This window comes from Passer montanus, unplaced genomic scaffold, assembly GCF_014805655.1.
Source record: "Passer montanus isolate IOZ18808 unplaced genomic scaffold, ASM1480565v1 scaffold3, whole genome shotgun sequence".
Taxonomy (NCBI): Eukaryota; Metazoa; Chordata; class Aves; order Passeriformes; family Passeridae; genus Passer; species Passer montanus.
This window is the reverse complement of record NW_024367707.1, coordinates 989,526-1,004,228: the sequence shown is the minus strand read 5'-3', so window position 1 is coordinate 1,004,228 and position 14,703 is coordinate 989,526. Positions and strand designations below refer to the sequence as shown.

General features: G+C 34.6%; 1 protein-coding gene across 6 annotated transcripts in view; it reads right to left on the bottom strand.

Moving 5' to 3' along the window:
* DMD (dystrophin) overlaps window positions 1–14,703 on the bottom strand; it is a 1,159,435-nt gene that overhangs the window by 368,902 nt on the left and 775,830 nt on the right. For all 6 annotated transcript variants that reach the window (XM_039714180.1, XM_039714179.1, XM_039714182.1 and 3 more), the window contains 2 exons: window positions 12,001–12,148; window positions 9,831–9,980 (listed from right to left, as the gene is read on the bottom strand). In XM_039714180.1, the coding sequence (XP_039570114.1) occupies window positions 9,831–9,980; window positions 12,001–12,148 (298 nt within the window). The remainder of the gene's footprint in view (window positions 1–9,830; window positions 9,981–12,000; window positions 12,149–14,703) is intronic.

Genomic DNA, 14,703 nt, shown 5'->3' with positions numbered 1-14,703 from the left:
CACCAGCAGCAGTGGGAAAACAGGGCAAACATGAAATGCTTTCCCCAGGCTCTGCCTAGGATTGACACAGGCCTGATGAAGCAGTGCTGCAGACTTGCAAGGAAGACACAGTGCAGACAAAAACATGAATTGAATAAAAGTAACTTCAGTTGGAACATCTTTCTAAAAATCTGGTTTGTCCCTTTCAGTACAAATTAAACGTTTTCAACTTTGCCTTATTTCACAACAGATGAACATTGAAAATACACCTTGGTTTGCAACCAAAGATGCAAAATAAATTTACAAGTGGAAACACCAAAAGTATGGATTATACTTTCAAAGAAAACAAATCTGAGTTCCACATCAAAGGACTATATAATTTCAATGTTACGTGTCAAAACATTAATCTCAAAGCATGTGATACATCCAAAATTTTGTACTTTAGTTCAAGTGCTAATTAAGTAAGATTAATTGGAAGCTTAGTGAGAGAAAAATGGAAAAGATTTAAGCTCTAAATGGTGAAACAGCAGAAGAGCTTAATTTTACCAACTGACACTGGTCTTTACACTATTCAATTTTATTCTAACCTGAAACTATCAGACCATTTTCCACATATTAAATTTTACTTGTTCTAAATTTTGCTCCTTTCATTAAAACACACACAGAAAAAAAAAAAATCACAAAAAACTGCCAGCACATAAAAAAATCTCTTAAAACATGAGAATATCTGAAATTTGAATAATTGCATGCTTTCAAAACCTAGGTCTTCATTTAAATATTTTAATTTCTTCTCCTAATGCGTTTTTGCATTGCTTGCTTCTGTTCCATCTGAATCTGGTGTCTAGTATGATTTTACCCCACAAGTAGCCTAAACAACACAGCACTATGCTGATTCTATCCCTACCCCAATCTGATTACCTTGGTGGAAAACCTTGCCTGTGCTCATATTGGCAGTTTAGATCTCCTTGATCATTTCCCTTGCTCCAATTTTCCACTGCTATTTCTCACTTGAGCTTTAGATGTTTATTTTTTCAGTTTGCACATAGTTGCACTATGGGAAGAACCTTGCCTGTGCTCATATTGGCAGTTTAGATCTCCTTGATCATTTCCCTTGCTCCAATTTTCCACTGCTATTTCTCACTGGAGCTTTAGATGTTTATTTTTTTCAGTCTGCACACAGTTGTGTGCATGCACTATGGGAAGGATTAGAGCTCTGCAGATATCAGTTCTTATGATAAAGGGATTTTTATAAAGTATGTCACCTGATATAAAATCATATTCTGTTTTCCCATTGTGTTTAATTCATATGAATATCCAGAAAGAAGATTCAATTAACACAATTAAAATAATGGTTGTAGAGTTACAGCTCAATCTTTTAACTCAAGAACAATGCTCAAAATGAAAAAGTTGAAATTAATCAGGTAGAGACAGTAAGTGAGAAATATCAAGTATTGGGGAATAGTTTTGCAGAAGTCAGAAATGTTATTGCAAATTAATCAACTTGATGAGTTATATTACTAGTAAGGCATCATTTTAAATAAAAGTAAGGAAAGCTACTGAAATGACTTGTACATATTATATTTTGAGTGACTGATGCCTGATTTCAAACATCCCTTCGCTCAACAGATCAACCTCTTTCCCTGTTTACCTGAAACAAGTAAAGAGAAAACAATGTAGTTATTACCCAGCTATTTGAGAACACAGATAAGGACATGCATCTCTCCAACATGTAATTTTTCAAAAAAGAATATGAAGAATTTTCTTTGTCTTAAGTGGAGAGCAAAGAAAGCCCAAATTCCAACATTTTACCAGCAGTGAAAATATGTCAGTTTCTTCCTCCAGTACTGAAGTACCCCTTTTTCTTGCTATCTGCCTCACCAAACTCAAGACAGCACCTATAAATGGATCTTATTTTGAGGAATCAGAGTGTGGATTGAAATTTAGCCATCCTTATATGCATAAAAAGATAAGCTGCAATAAACATTAGCAAAAGTATGTTGTGGGGTATCTGTGGAGACTTTCAAAAATGTTATTTTTGTATGGGCCCCTTGGGAGGGCACTTAGATATACAAAACACTTCATGAAAATAGGCTTCAAATATAGGATAACTGATAGTGTCAGGTTTTAAAAAAAATCAGAATTTCTTGTATAGAGAAAAATGAAGTATTTTGTATGAAGAATTAAGGAAAGTTTCTGTATGAATTTCTTTGCTTACTAAATGTAAATCAAGCAGCAGCTTCTTCTTTACCATTCCATTTCTGAAAAATTTCAATATTAGAAAAAGAAGAGACAATGACTGACTACACTGCAATCAGCACAGACCATAACTGGACTAAAAGCAGGTTTGATATCACCCAAGGGAGGACTTAGATAATAAAGAAAAAACTGAAGTCATAACAACTATTAAATGCAAACTTTAATCCAGACTTATTGATAAATCATAACTGAGACTTCCAATGCACTTGTAAGGTGATTACATGAAACAAAAATTCTTACAGCCACTGTTCAGAAAGTTTGATCTGCTCAAAATTACCATCCCTAGAGCATGTATTACAGAATGATTTAAAATGGAAGAAGGAAAAGTTGATTTATATGCATCATTTCTTCATGAAAAACAATCTGTATACAAAAGAGTTTCATATAAGTTCAGTTTAGGATGCCATTTAGTTAATTAACTGAGCCATTTGCATTAGCAAACTCAATATTGACTTTAAAACAAAATCTGTAATTCCTTTAAACACATTAATATTTATGAGCCATAGTGTCTCTGACAAAGTTGGACTAAAGATTTTATTATTAGAGGAAGATTAAAGCAGCCTACTAAAAATATGTATAGAAGATTTTATTTGCTAAATATAGAGGAGTTTTATTTGCTTTTTATCTACCATTTCATGTTGCCTTGCAAGGCTCCCAGGACCTGACCTTGTCAGGTGTTTATTTTGTTTTGTTTTTTCAAAAACTTCTCAATGGAATATTTGCAATATTTTCTACTTTTATTTTTATTAAAAAATCTTCTTTTTCCCCCATGAATGCAGAAAATTAAAGCAGTCCAAAAAAAACAATGCCTCAAATAATTTTCTGCTTCATCTGGCTGTCTAGATTTTTAAAAAACAACCAAACATATTCCACCACTCCAAAGACTTGCTTTGTTTTTCTTCCATGGTAATATGATCATGTATATCATAGTCTTCTGAATATCTGTATTTTTATATGTAATACTTGCAACTAATTGTCATTCTTTCTGTTCTCCACTCTCAACAATTCTCCTTTGTCAAGGACGTTTTTGAGTCCCTCTACCTTAAATCTCTGCTAAATAATCTAGTCCAGGAATATCTTATCTTTTTCTTTTTTCCTTACTCAGTTCCTGAAATCCAAAAGCAGTGACAAAAGCTTTAGGGTCTAGTTCTTTCAGTAATTCTTAATGAAGGATATTCTGACAGGAAAATTCTTCTAAAATAAATGCAATATGCCCTACATGTCCTTTCCCTGGTTTACAGCAGAAAGTACCATATATATGCCCCAGGCTACACACAGTTCTGTGAGGGACTGCACTGGTTAAAGACTGAAATTTAGGATTTTGCCCATTGCAGCAAAATTGTATAAAGAAACTGTGGCCACCAAAGCCCACTCCCCACATGAATGTGCTTCCTGATGGGAACAGGACTGTGAGCTAAGCCACCTGATGGGAGCTTGAGGTAAGCTAAAGGTGATACTATTGTCCAAATATCTCAGGTCTAGGGAGAAGTAAACAAGGCTGGAGGGAGATGAATATATCCACAAAGAAAGCCAAACTCAGCAGTTGTGCTGAGAATCAGCTCTGGATGGGTTTGGGGTGGGAGGATGAGAGTTTTTGGGTGTGTGACAAGATTCCATCTTCTCCTACACAAACTGGCTCAGTTGTAAGAGAAGATGGACCCCAAGAAGGCTATATACATGGGACATTCATGTGAGAGGCAGTTGAGGAGGTGTCATAAATCATCAAAGACCCCCAAAATGTCCCCCATATTAATTTCAAAGCCTTGCACCAGAGGACTGCACGTGTGGCAAAGTGATTCAACAGATCTGGAGTCTCTTACAAGAGACTATGTCAAACCTCTTCCCTGGGGATGGTACCTGAGCATTCCCACCTGGCCTGAACACATATTAATCCATTGAACTCTGTGTTTTGTGGGACCCTCACCACTGAGAAGACCAGTAGAAAAGGATCAACAGGACACCATCAGGATTTATGAGGAAGTTGTAACTGCAGTGAGGTCTCCCCTCAGTCTCCTCCAGGATGAACAGACCAAGGGACCTCAGCTGCTCCTCACACATCTTCCCCTCAAGACCCTTCACCATCCTCACTGCCCCCCTTTGGATGTTCTCTAACAGCTTAATGCTTTTTTTTACATTGTGGCACCCAAAACTGCCCCCAGTGCTCAAGGTGAGGCCCCAGTGCAAAGCAGGACAATCCCCTCCCTTGCCTGGTTGGTGAAGCTGTCCCTGATGTCCCCAGGACAGGGATGTCTCTCCTGGCTGCCAGGGCACTGTTAGTTCACATCCAACTTTCCATCAACCAGGACCTCCAGGTCCATTCCCATTGTGCTGCTTTCCAGCATTCCATTTCTCAGTCTGTCTGTACATCCAGGGTTGAGGAAAAGTTTAACTTAGACTATTGCATTTGTGAGAATTTTAATTACATAGACATGTTACTATACAGACAGGTCTATATAATTAAAGTATAATCTTTATCTTGTAAACAGCAAAGAGTAAAACATTGATTTTGAGCCTCTATGGTCTTCCTTAATAAAGATGGATGAAAAACCTGACAGACAATGGCAGTGTCTGTCTTGGAACTGAAGTTTTAGAAAGCCCAAACCATTGCAATTGATTGGTGTGCAGTAGTATCTGAACATTGTTAATGACAAGTGAAATCTCTTCAGATACACAGAACTTTGTTGTAAAAAAATGCAGAAGGATTTGTCTGAAGTTAATTTTTGATATCTAGTAATTCTGCATCAATATTATCTCAATGTAAATCATAAGTCAGCACATATGTATTGAAAATTAGTACTTCTTACATTCAAAGTACTTGGTATAACTTAAATATATGATTAATATATTCAGTACTTCTTACATTCAAAGTACTTGGTATAACTTCTATAATATGATTAATATATTTTGGATTTTTATGGTAAACAAGAATAATAAGGAATTTTGGTTGGTAAGATAATATTATATACACTGTGTATATATACACCTACATGTATTTAATCATGCTTTTATGGCTTCAATGGCTAATATAGACTTTTTTTACCCCTGCATGACTTGACTGTATTTCATAAATATTTTTCTTTGCTTATCTTTTAAAATTTTAATTAACACTGGCTGCTAGCAATACGCAAATTAAAAAAATATTTAAGCCTAAATATACTTGTTTCTTAGGGCTTGTGACCCTCTTATGTTTGTCCAAAGAACATTGACATCAAATGTCTTTTTGCTACACATGAGGCCACTTTTGAGTATGGCTGATGATAACTTGAATGTAGACTTACGTTAATTAGCCATCTATGACAAACTATCAGAGGAAATTCAGCATAACAAAAGATTTTATTATATTTAATGGAATCAGGTCACTCATTAAATGAAAGTAAACTCAGGAAAATGTCAACCTTCTGATCCCCAAAATGCCAGTTATACTATTCTTATTTCAAATTGAAAGAATAGAAATCAAACTGTAGCATTCATTTTCCAACAAATTTTCCCCTCCATACCACAAATAACAACAGTAGCAATTGCAGTAGTTCCAACTGTGAGCTCGAATTAAGTTGCATTGACATGCTGGAAATTTTATGTCATTGCAGGTAATCTATGAATAATTTCTACTCAAGGCAAGCTATAATACATGAACTATAACCTTGTTATGACTTTGTGTTTCTGCACTTTTGGGCCCATCTGTTTTTCTCTACACTTGATCAACCAAGCTAAGACAACCTACGCCTGTTCTGGTGGTACAGAAAATGTTCACAAATTATAGCCATGTCAGTCCACTCTAATTTTTATCTTGTCCACATAGCACAACAAATTGATTTGCTGTGGCAATAAACAGTGAAATAGTCTCTTCAGTGTCTAGTAATTAGAACTAATACTAGTAGACAAATTAAAAGGCAGCAAAACAAACTGTCTCCATCAGGCACTTATAATAACCTTCATAATACATACAGTAGATGTTGTGAAGACTAAGGTGGATAAATGAGGAGAATGCTGATTTTGGCATCCAGCTTACTTTCAGATAATTTAGCTCATCGCTCTTGGCTGACACCAGACCAAGAATAATATTAAAGAGTAATAAACTCCTTCCAGCAAACCTCTGATTCCATGGTTCACTGGTCTCAGACCTAATCTATCAATCCATTTACTGCACAGTAAAAGGTAAGAAACCCATTACAGATCTGTTACATGCCATGGCAGGTGGTATATGACAAGAACTGAATTCATCACAAACTCCAGTGCCGAGTACCCTTTTGTGTGCTTTGAAGCACTAGGTGGTTACCTTACTTGGCTATCACAGCAGAAGAAACTTTAAGCTTTGAAAATAAATGAAAAATTCTTGATGTGAAAGCATAAAAATGGTCATAAACCACTTCATTTTTCATAGTATTAAGACTTCACAAAGATAGTGCTATTTTCATTTTTACAAGAAATATTGGCTTTGGAGAGGGTACAATAAGTAAAACCAGGATAGAATTTAAAAGTCATGCCTTTAAAATGTGGGCTTTAATCTTCATTCTTTGCTTAAACTATAATGTATTAGGTAACAGCCTATTAGAATCACTATTTAATAAAGTTGTATAAAGAAATGTGGTGCTAAAATTATTACTATCCAAAGGAAGAAAAACTTTTCACATATCTACTCTCAAGGTCATCAGCATGTGACATAAACACCTAAAAGCAAAGACAATTCTGAAGTAAAAGCTAAAAAGATACTTTTATGTGATTGCAATTCCCTTCATACTAAATTTCTAGGTGATTTCTATTGCTGTAGGGCAACAGTTTCTGTGACTGTAAAGAAGGTTTGAACATTACTTATTTCAAATATGTCACCTTGAAGGTTAAGACTCACAGGTGTTGTCCCCTATTCCCCTGCTTGGCAGATCAAGGCAAAACAAAAATTTGTGATAACTTTAGGAGATATTTGGCCACATCCTCAGCTTGTGTAAATTTCCCCAGCTCCTCTGAAGCAAGCACAATTACTCTAGTGTACACCAGATAAGGACCTATCTAACATTATTTATGTAACTGTCATGTATGTTTCATATCTTGAATGTAGTATCATCCTGCAAAATGAGATAATCATAAACAGTAGATTGTTACATGTTCATTTCTAGCAGAGATGCCAGAAAACAAAACATACAGCTTGAAATAAAGCATTAAAGTATAGGATACACTCTCTTAAGAGGGGGTGGAGAGACAGAAAAGCCCCAGAGAAATCTCTGTGTGGTGATGTTTGTCTACTGTGCTTTGAGGAACACAAAAAATATATTCTCATCAAAACCACTGACTACAGAATCCTCCTCAGGTGACCTAAGAAGTTTGTCTGATATAAAAGTGCCCATCCTGTGAGCTTTGGCTCAGAGTAAATATCTGTGGGGTTTTTCCAGTGCTTACATATCCATATCTACAGCTGAATGAATAGAACATTAAGTTCCTCTGTCAGGCTCATAGAGTTTCTTTCCATGACTTCTAGTTTTAATTCAGATCCTAGATTTTCAGGGCAGAAAGTGAAACAAATAATTAAGGCTTCCTACAAAAATCATGAGTAACAGCAAAACATATGAAAATGAAAAAATAATTATTTTTCCCTTCAGTATCATTGGGAAAATCTTATCGAACTCCAAAAAAATGTCTAACATTTTGTTTTGTTTTCTACATCTGTCAAGATCACAGAGAAAACAGAAAACCTGTGAAGGAGAGCACCTTCAGAGAAGTATGGATTTGAGTATTGTAATTTTCAAATTCAATTTCTGTTCTTTGAAAAAAAAAAAGGACAAAATCCCACAAGAAAGAAAATGAAACCACTGCATTTTGCAGATTCTTTACATTCAGAGACCAAGGAAGAATGAGAACTCAGTTTTATACATCTCCATGGGTAGATAACAGAGATAGAAATTATGTGGTTAAGTAATGATCTCAAATGGAAAATTAATTTCCTTGGTTCATACTCTTTTAATAGTAAATAAAATTTTTCAAGTAAGAAATTCCAAGAATATTTGTCTTGCCAGACACATTAGATCTAGGAGACATAAAATTATAAAAATTCAGTAAATTGTAATGATTCACTAAACAATAGTTTTTGTCTCACGTATTTCACCCAAACCTAAGTACTTTCAATAACATTCATGGTTGCTCTGACTGTAACCGGAGACCTGAAACATTTTTGCATCAGCCAGCAGAAAATGAAAATTCCAAGTTTTTAGGTGTATGACTAATGAGTAAAAAGCTACATTCAGTGACAAATTGCAGATTTTCTTAAAGTATATTTATGTGATCTGACTAAAAGTTAATTAGTTTTTCCTGAAAACTAATGCCATCTTTTTAAAATCACAGCTTAGGTATTAACACAGTCCCTGAATTCAGCTATGTACATGCTTCCTTCAGCCAGTAGATAACATTGTTTTGATCTTGAAGTGTTCTGAATTTTTCTTTATACATTGATTTCAGAAGACCATTTATAGAGAAAAAGATACTTTTGTCCAGCCACTGAAATAATGATTTATGTGTCCAGCCTGGAGTTTGTGAATGTGATCAATATTTATTATCCACTATTGCCCAAGTCATCAGCTAATACTCTGAACTTTATCAGATTGCTCCTGTTAGGAAGAAGTTAGTAAGAGTACCACATCACGTTCCTTTTTATTTCTCAGATCAGTGCTTGAAATTCAAATGTATTCATGGAAATGGTAACAGAAAACCCAGGAAGTATTATTCTTGACCAGAAACCCTACCTTGCCTTTTCAGTAAGATATTCATATAGTTTTCTCACTTTTTCCCCCCCAATGAACACAATGAATTATTCCTTTTTGCCCAAGTGTCCTGGCAAATTTAACAAACAGATGCCACAGGTTAATGTTTCTGTCTCAACAGAAATCCTTCCACTGATTCTACCTTGATTGTTTCCAAGCAGGCTAATCCATACCTTGGCCAGTAGTCCTCTGGATGTTGCTTTCTATCATTTTTACCATGAAAACACTCAAATTATCTACCTGTCTTTACCAAATTTGCTACTCATTTTCACCAGTTTTCAATACAAAAATATGCTATTTCCACAATAAAACAGAACAAAGTCCTCCCTTACTTCTTTCCATCACTATGGAGATCCCAGAAAGCAAACTATTTGGTACTTTGCTACACAAAACCCAGAAGTGAATGTTCAAGTTTGGGAGAAGTGTGGTGGAAGGTGAAACAGTGTTCATCTTGGGATTTGGAACAGGAGAGATTTGGGAAGTGTTTCCATAAAGAAAATCAAACATTTGCCTCTCACACACCTGAGTAACAAAGCCTGGAATATTTGCTGTTTCAGCAAAAGCAATGAGCTACAAAAATGATGCTGTGCATTCCACCCTTAAGTAGAAGAACTGTAATTTAGGGAGTATATTTGAGTGCAGCATCATCACTCCAGTCACTAATGGTCTTGGTTTGCTATCACTGTTTCTCACAGCAGTGTATTGTATCCATTTTTCTTCCTCAGGTTCATTATGCACACAATCATCTCTTCATACAGAGAAAAATTATACATACCAGAAAATATATAATGCAAATATTCACTGCAGATTAAAATTTTATATCACAGTTATATCAGTAATATGTCTAACCTTTAACAAACGATGGTTAGCCTCCTTCAGTGTACCCTCAAGCTTATGTTTTTTGTCTGGGTTCAGCGATGCACTTCCAAGTGCTATTCCTCCAGTTTCATTTAATCGTCTCAGTATTCCCTTGTGGGGCGGCAGCTCTCCAACTCTTAACTGGAACAGACAAATACAGCAGTTAAGATGAACTGTGGTAGGATTTTCAGCTCTCTTATCTTGACCCTTATTGATTTGTGTATCAGCCAAAGGAATAAACTCAATTCAAGACAAAATAACTGTTGCTTTCTGAATGTAGAAGGCTATGAAAAAAAACCCAAAAGAGACTGTATTGGTCAATTAAGTCTAAAGAGATTTCTACGTGACATAATACAGGGCTTCTCAGGATATTAATCACTATTACATTATAAATTCCAGACCTGGATACTCAATACTTCATGTATATCAATTTTAATAGTCTTGTAATATAGTATGGAGCAAGCACTTTGGAGAAATGTTTTAATATGTTCCAGGCTGTGAACAGCCACCCAGATGGTATGTGGTGAAAAGCCCTCCACTCCAGTTTAATGTTTTAAGAATGTTCATGTATGTTCACTAAAAAAACAGAAAATAAAAAAAATTTAAAAAAAAAGGAAAGTCAAAAGGAAAAGCAAAGCACCATCAAAATGTACCACTTTTCAAACACATACGTTGTTACTGAAAACTTATATTGTCAAAGTAACTTAATTTATCAAGTAAGGTTAATGTCGCTTCAAGGGTTTTATTGTTCTGGGGTTTTTCCATATTTGTTCTTGATTATTGACAAAAGCAGGTAAGTATGAAATGAGCCATGCTGCAAGGTAATGCATTATTTGCTCCATTAGGATGTATTCCCTTTTGTGCAGCTCCAAAAGCAGGTGGACTGTAAAAACAAGATACAAATAAGAGATGCTAACACCTTATATTTGTACTATATATCCCTTAGGAATATTATATAGGAATTATTTGTGTATGTGAAGAGTAGAGCCTTCCTGGTTCCGAACAATCTATTTAGTCTTTAAACCCTTAATCATTTCTGCAAACTCTAAGATGCATCTAACACCCCTTAAAAGTATTTATTTGCCTTGGCTCTGATATCCTCAACAACACAGCCTCACAAATTCTCTGACCAACTCAATGACATCTTCTGCTGAACAGAAGGACAAACTCACCACGTGGTTGAGTCTCCATTTCCTGAAACTATATTTATCATGTTTTTACCTAAAAAGAAACTTGAAGATAGATTTTTACTAAATAATCCTTTAGGGGTTTGTTGTTGGGGTTTTTTTTTGGTTTTTTTTTTTTTTTGGTTAGGTTGTTTTTTTTTAAACTTTGTTGTGAGAAGGATATATCAAACTGAAAAATTTTCTTCAAATTCTTTAATGCTCTATTCATTACCAGCTGAATTTGTTCAACTTGGATTTACAAAAAGGATAACTATGTCCTTATCCTCAAAGAAGGATAGAAAAACCTTTAGGCATATATCCTATAAGTAATACACATTTTCCAATTACAGTTCAATTTATTATTGTACAAGTAATGAAAAATAGTTATTCTACTGAACACATTTCAAAAACCTAAACACAGAATCTTCTGTTGAATATATTTATCACCAGTATCAAACTCTAACATATTCGTGAAAATATTCCAGCCATTAAAAACAAATATTTAATATTCTAATGGGTCTTTTTAAAGTTTTCTAAAAAATAAGTCACCTAGATGTTTAGTCTAGAAAATGTTGCAGTGATATTTTAATGAGTTGACATTTATAATTATGCATGCAATTCTGGATCCTCTTGTGAAATACTGAATACCATTTAATAAGTAAGAAGCCATAAAATGTTAACAAGACACCAATAGAGAAATGCTATACATATAAACCAGTCGTGTTCTGAATTAAGAAATGAGGATGAAAAAGGTAATGATTAATTTTCTAGTTTGGGGATATTTTTCTTTCAGTAGATTTTCCATTACTCTTCTAGCTTTAGTATGATCAATATATATTTGTATCTGGGTTTTGAAATTCCCAGCTTTTATTTGTCTAAAAAAGTTATATGGATGCTGTGTTTGATGTCAGAAACCATTTTGCAAAATAGCTTTTAATTTTCTTCAATGTAGAATGGATAAATTAAGAAAATATTAAGAATAGAGCTTACAATACCTTTACTTTGCTCAGACAGTCTCTCAACTGGTCTTCATTCCCTTGTTCAAGGGGAATACAAATAACGTTGTCTGTTTCCTCTAACCATAAAATCAACTTGTTCAAATCCTCTTGAAATTCTGATAAAATATTCTTTTCTTCCTCTATCCTGCAATAAAAATGTGAAATTGTTTTATCTATAAATTTATTTTTATATGGAAGTGCTTATCCATAGTGAAGGATGACAGATAACTAATTCTTAGAATTTATACCGATTATTTTTATAAGCGGGCCACAGATTTCTTCATATCAAAAAATATCAGACAAACACCAATGCCCTTTTAAAATGTATTTTAAAATAAAAGATCAACGCAAAATTTACAACACCACTAAATTCAGCTTCCAAATTACATATTGCAGGTAGCAAACAAGCACACCAGAAAGAAAGCAGCTAATTATTCAGACTAAAATTCTGTTTGAAGTGATGGCAGTGAAGCCCAGTGTCAATAACTAAGAATTCTAGCATGGAGTGTTACCAATATGTAAAACCTGAAACAGAATCATTTGGACATATTAAACAACATATTTCAGTAACTGTGCCATGTAGTTTGGTGTTAAGATTCACAAAAAATAGGTAAGGTTCACAGTCGATAAGTAGGAATAAGATGGGATTCACAACACCTAAATTTAGATGTCTACTCTTCATCTCCAACTACAACTCATCTGCTCATTTTCACTATGATCATATAAATATACTGAGATGTGAACTTTTGTGCAAAGCTTCTGAAGCTATCAAGAGATGCAGACAAAAAAAATTTCAAGAGCAGCAGGGAAGAGCATTGCTAGAATGTGAATGCTTGGGATTAACATTTGGAGTGAGACCTTCTAAAGGACAAAAAATACAATTTGCATAAAAATACTTGTAATTTAACCACCAAAATTATTCACACACTGAGAATTACCTGTATGTAAAGATGAAAGATTAAATACTTATCAAAATTAAACAATGAGAAGCCGATCCTGCAAGGTGGGATAATATTTTTATTATGCCATTTTCCTCTGATACACAACTAGCTCATGCAGTATCTGGGACCATTCACCCTCACTCAAAAGCTTGAAGATATTCATCCCTTCTGATGGGGCATAACTGGGCAAACAATACTGGTATGGTCCTGTTTTAGAAAGTGGCATAAACAACCAATAATACCCAAACTGCCCTCAGACTCATTTCTGAAGCCTTTCACCAGAGGATTGCCTATGACATACAGTGTTGCAGCAGAGAGTGCTTAAGTGTCCCCTCCCCAGGGGAGGTACTTGGGCATTCCCACCTGAACATATTGAACTTTATGTTATACAGGCTTCCCTAAGCCCCAATGGATCAAGACTGAGACCATCACTTTGCCCAATCAAAAAATGCAACAGTCAAATCTTATTGCCTGATCCACCTGAACATATTAAACTTTATGTTACAGAGGCTTCCCTAACTCCCAATGGATCAAGACTGAGACCATCACTTTACCAATCAAAAAATGCAACAATCAAATCTTATCGCCTGATCCACTGATGGGCCTTTCTTTCCCTCTTCACTATCTAGTCTTATACTTTCTTTTCTTTCTTTTCCTTATTCATTTTCTTAAGTGATATCTTTACACGTCTATGTTATTTCATTTCTATAGATAATAACTAAAATGCCTACAAACCTCCTTCCCACTGCAATCAAATTGTTCTGAAATAAACCTGCTATATACACACAGATAATTGGTCACCGACTGTCGTTTCACTGTAATCTGCCCAAAGGGATCTACTACTAACAAGAATCTCAGTTACTCTGCCTTCAGCAGTGGGTGTAGCAATATCTGACCTAAACCTCCCTTGGCCCAACTTGATGCCAGCTCTGCTGTCCTATCCTTTGTCTCTAGGGGGAAGGGACCAGCTCTCACCTCACTACTCCTTATTTCAGGGAGTTGTAGACAGTGATAAGATTTCTCTGAAGCCTCCTTTACCAAAAACAAAGCTTATTTTCAACACATTTTCAAGTCAATATTCATAACTGCACGTAGAGTATGAAAATGCTGGTTGTAAGTTATATATAAACTGAAATGTTTGGCAAATTTGTGCTGCTCTGAACAAGATCTCAATATAGTTCTAGATCAAGTTCTTGGTTTGGATCTAGAATGGATTCTAAATCAGTAGATTTATTTGTTTTTGTTCTTAAAATATTATATCTTAATATCTACTTGATATATAAGCCAAACATTGTTTTGTTTTTTGGTTTTTTAAAGCTCAGAAACAAGTTACGCTGGAGTATCTGCCTACAAATTAAACAAACATAAGACACTGGCTCCAAATTGTTCTTTAGAGGACAAAGTAAGAGACTATATTTGCTGTGAAAACAATAAAATTCTCCAAAACTATTTACACTTATATATAAATGATGGTTATACACATATATACACATTTATACAAATACATTAGAAAATGAACACCATAAACAGCAAAAGAATTAACAGCCCTACTATCTTGATTTTGTCTGAGATTTTCTAATAGAATCATGCATGAATATTTTCATGAACTGCCATTTGCCCAAGATTACTGGAAATGACACTGATATCAACAAAACATGCTGATGCTCCTAGATATAGGAATATTTATTGTACTAATAAATATTTATTGTACTAATAGATATTTATTTATTTATTTATTGCAGCTCTGGATCTCTTATGG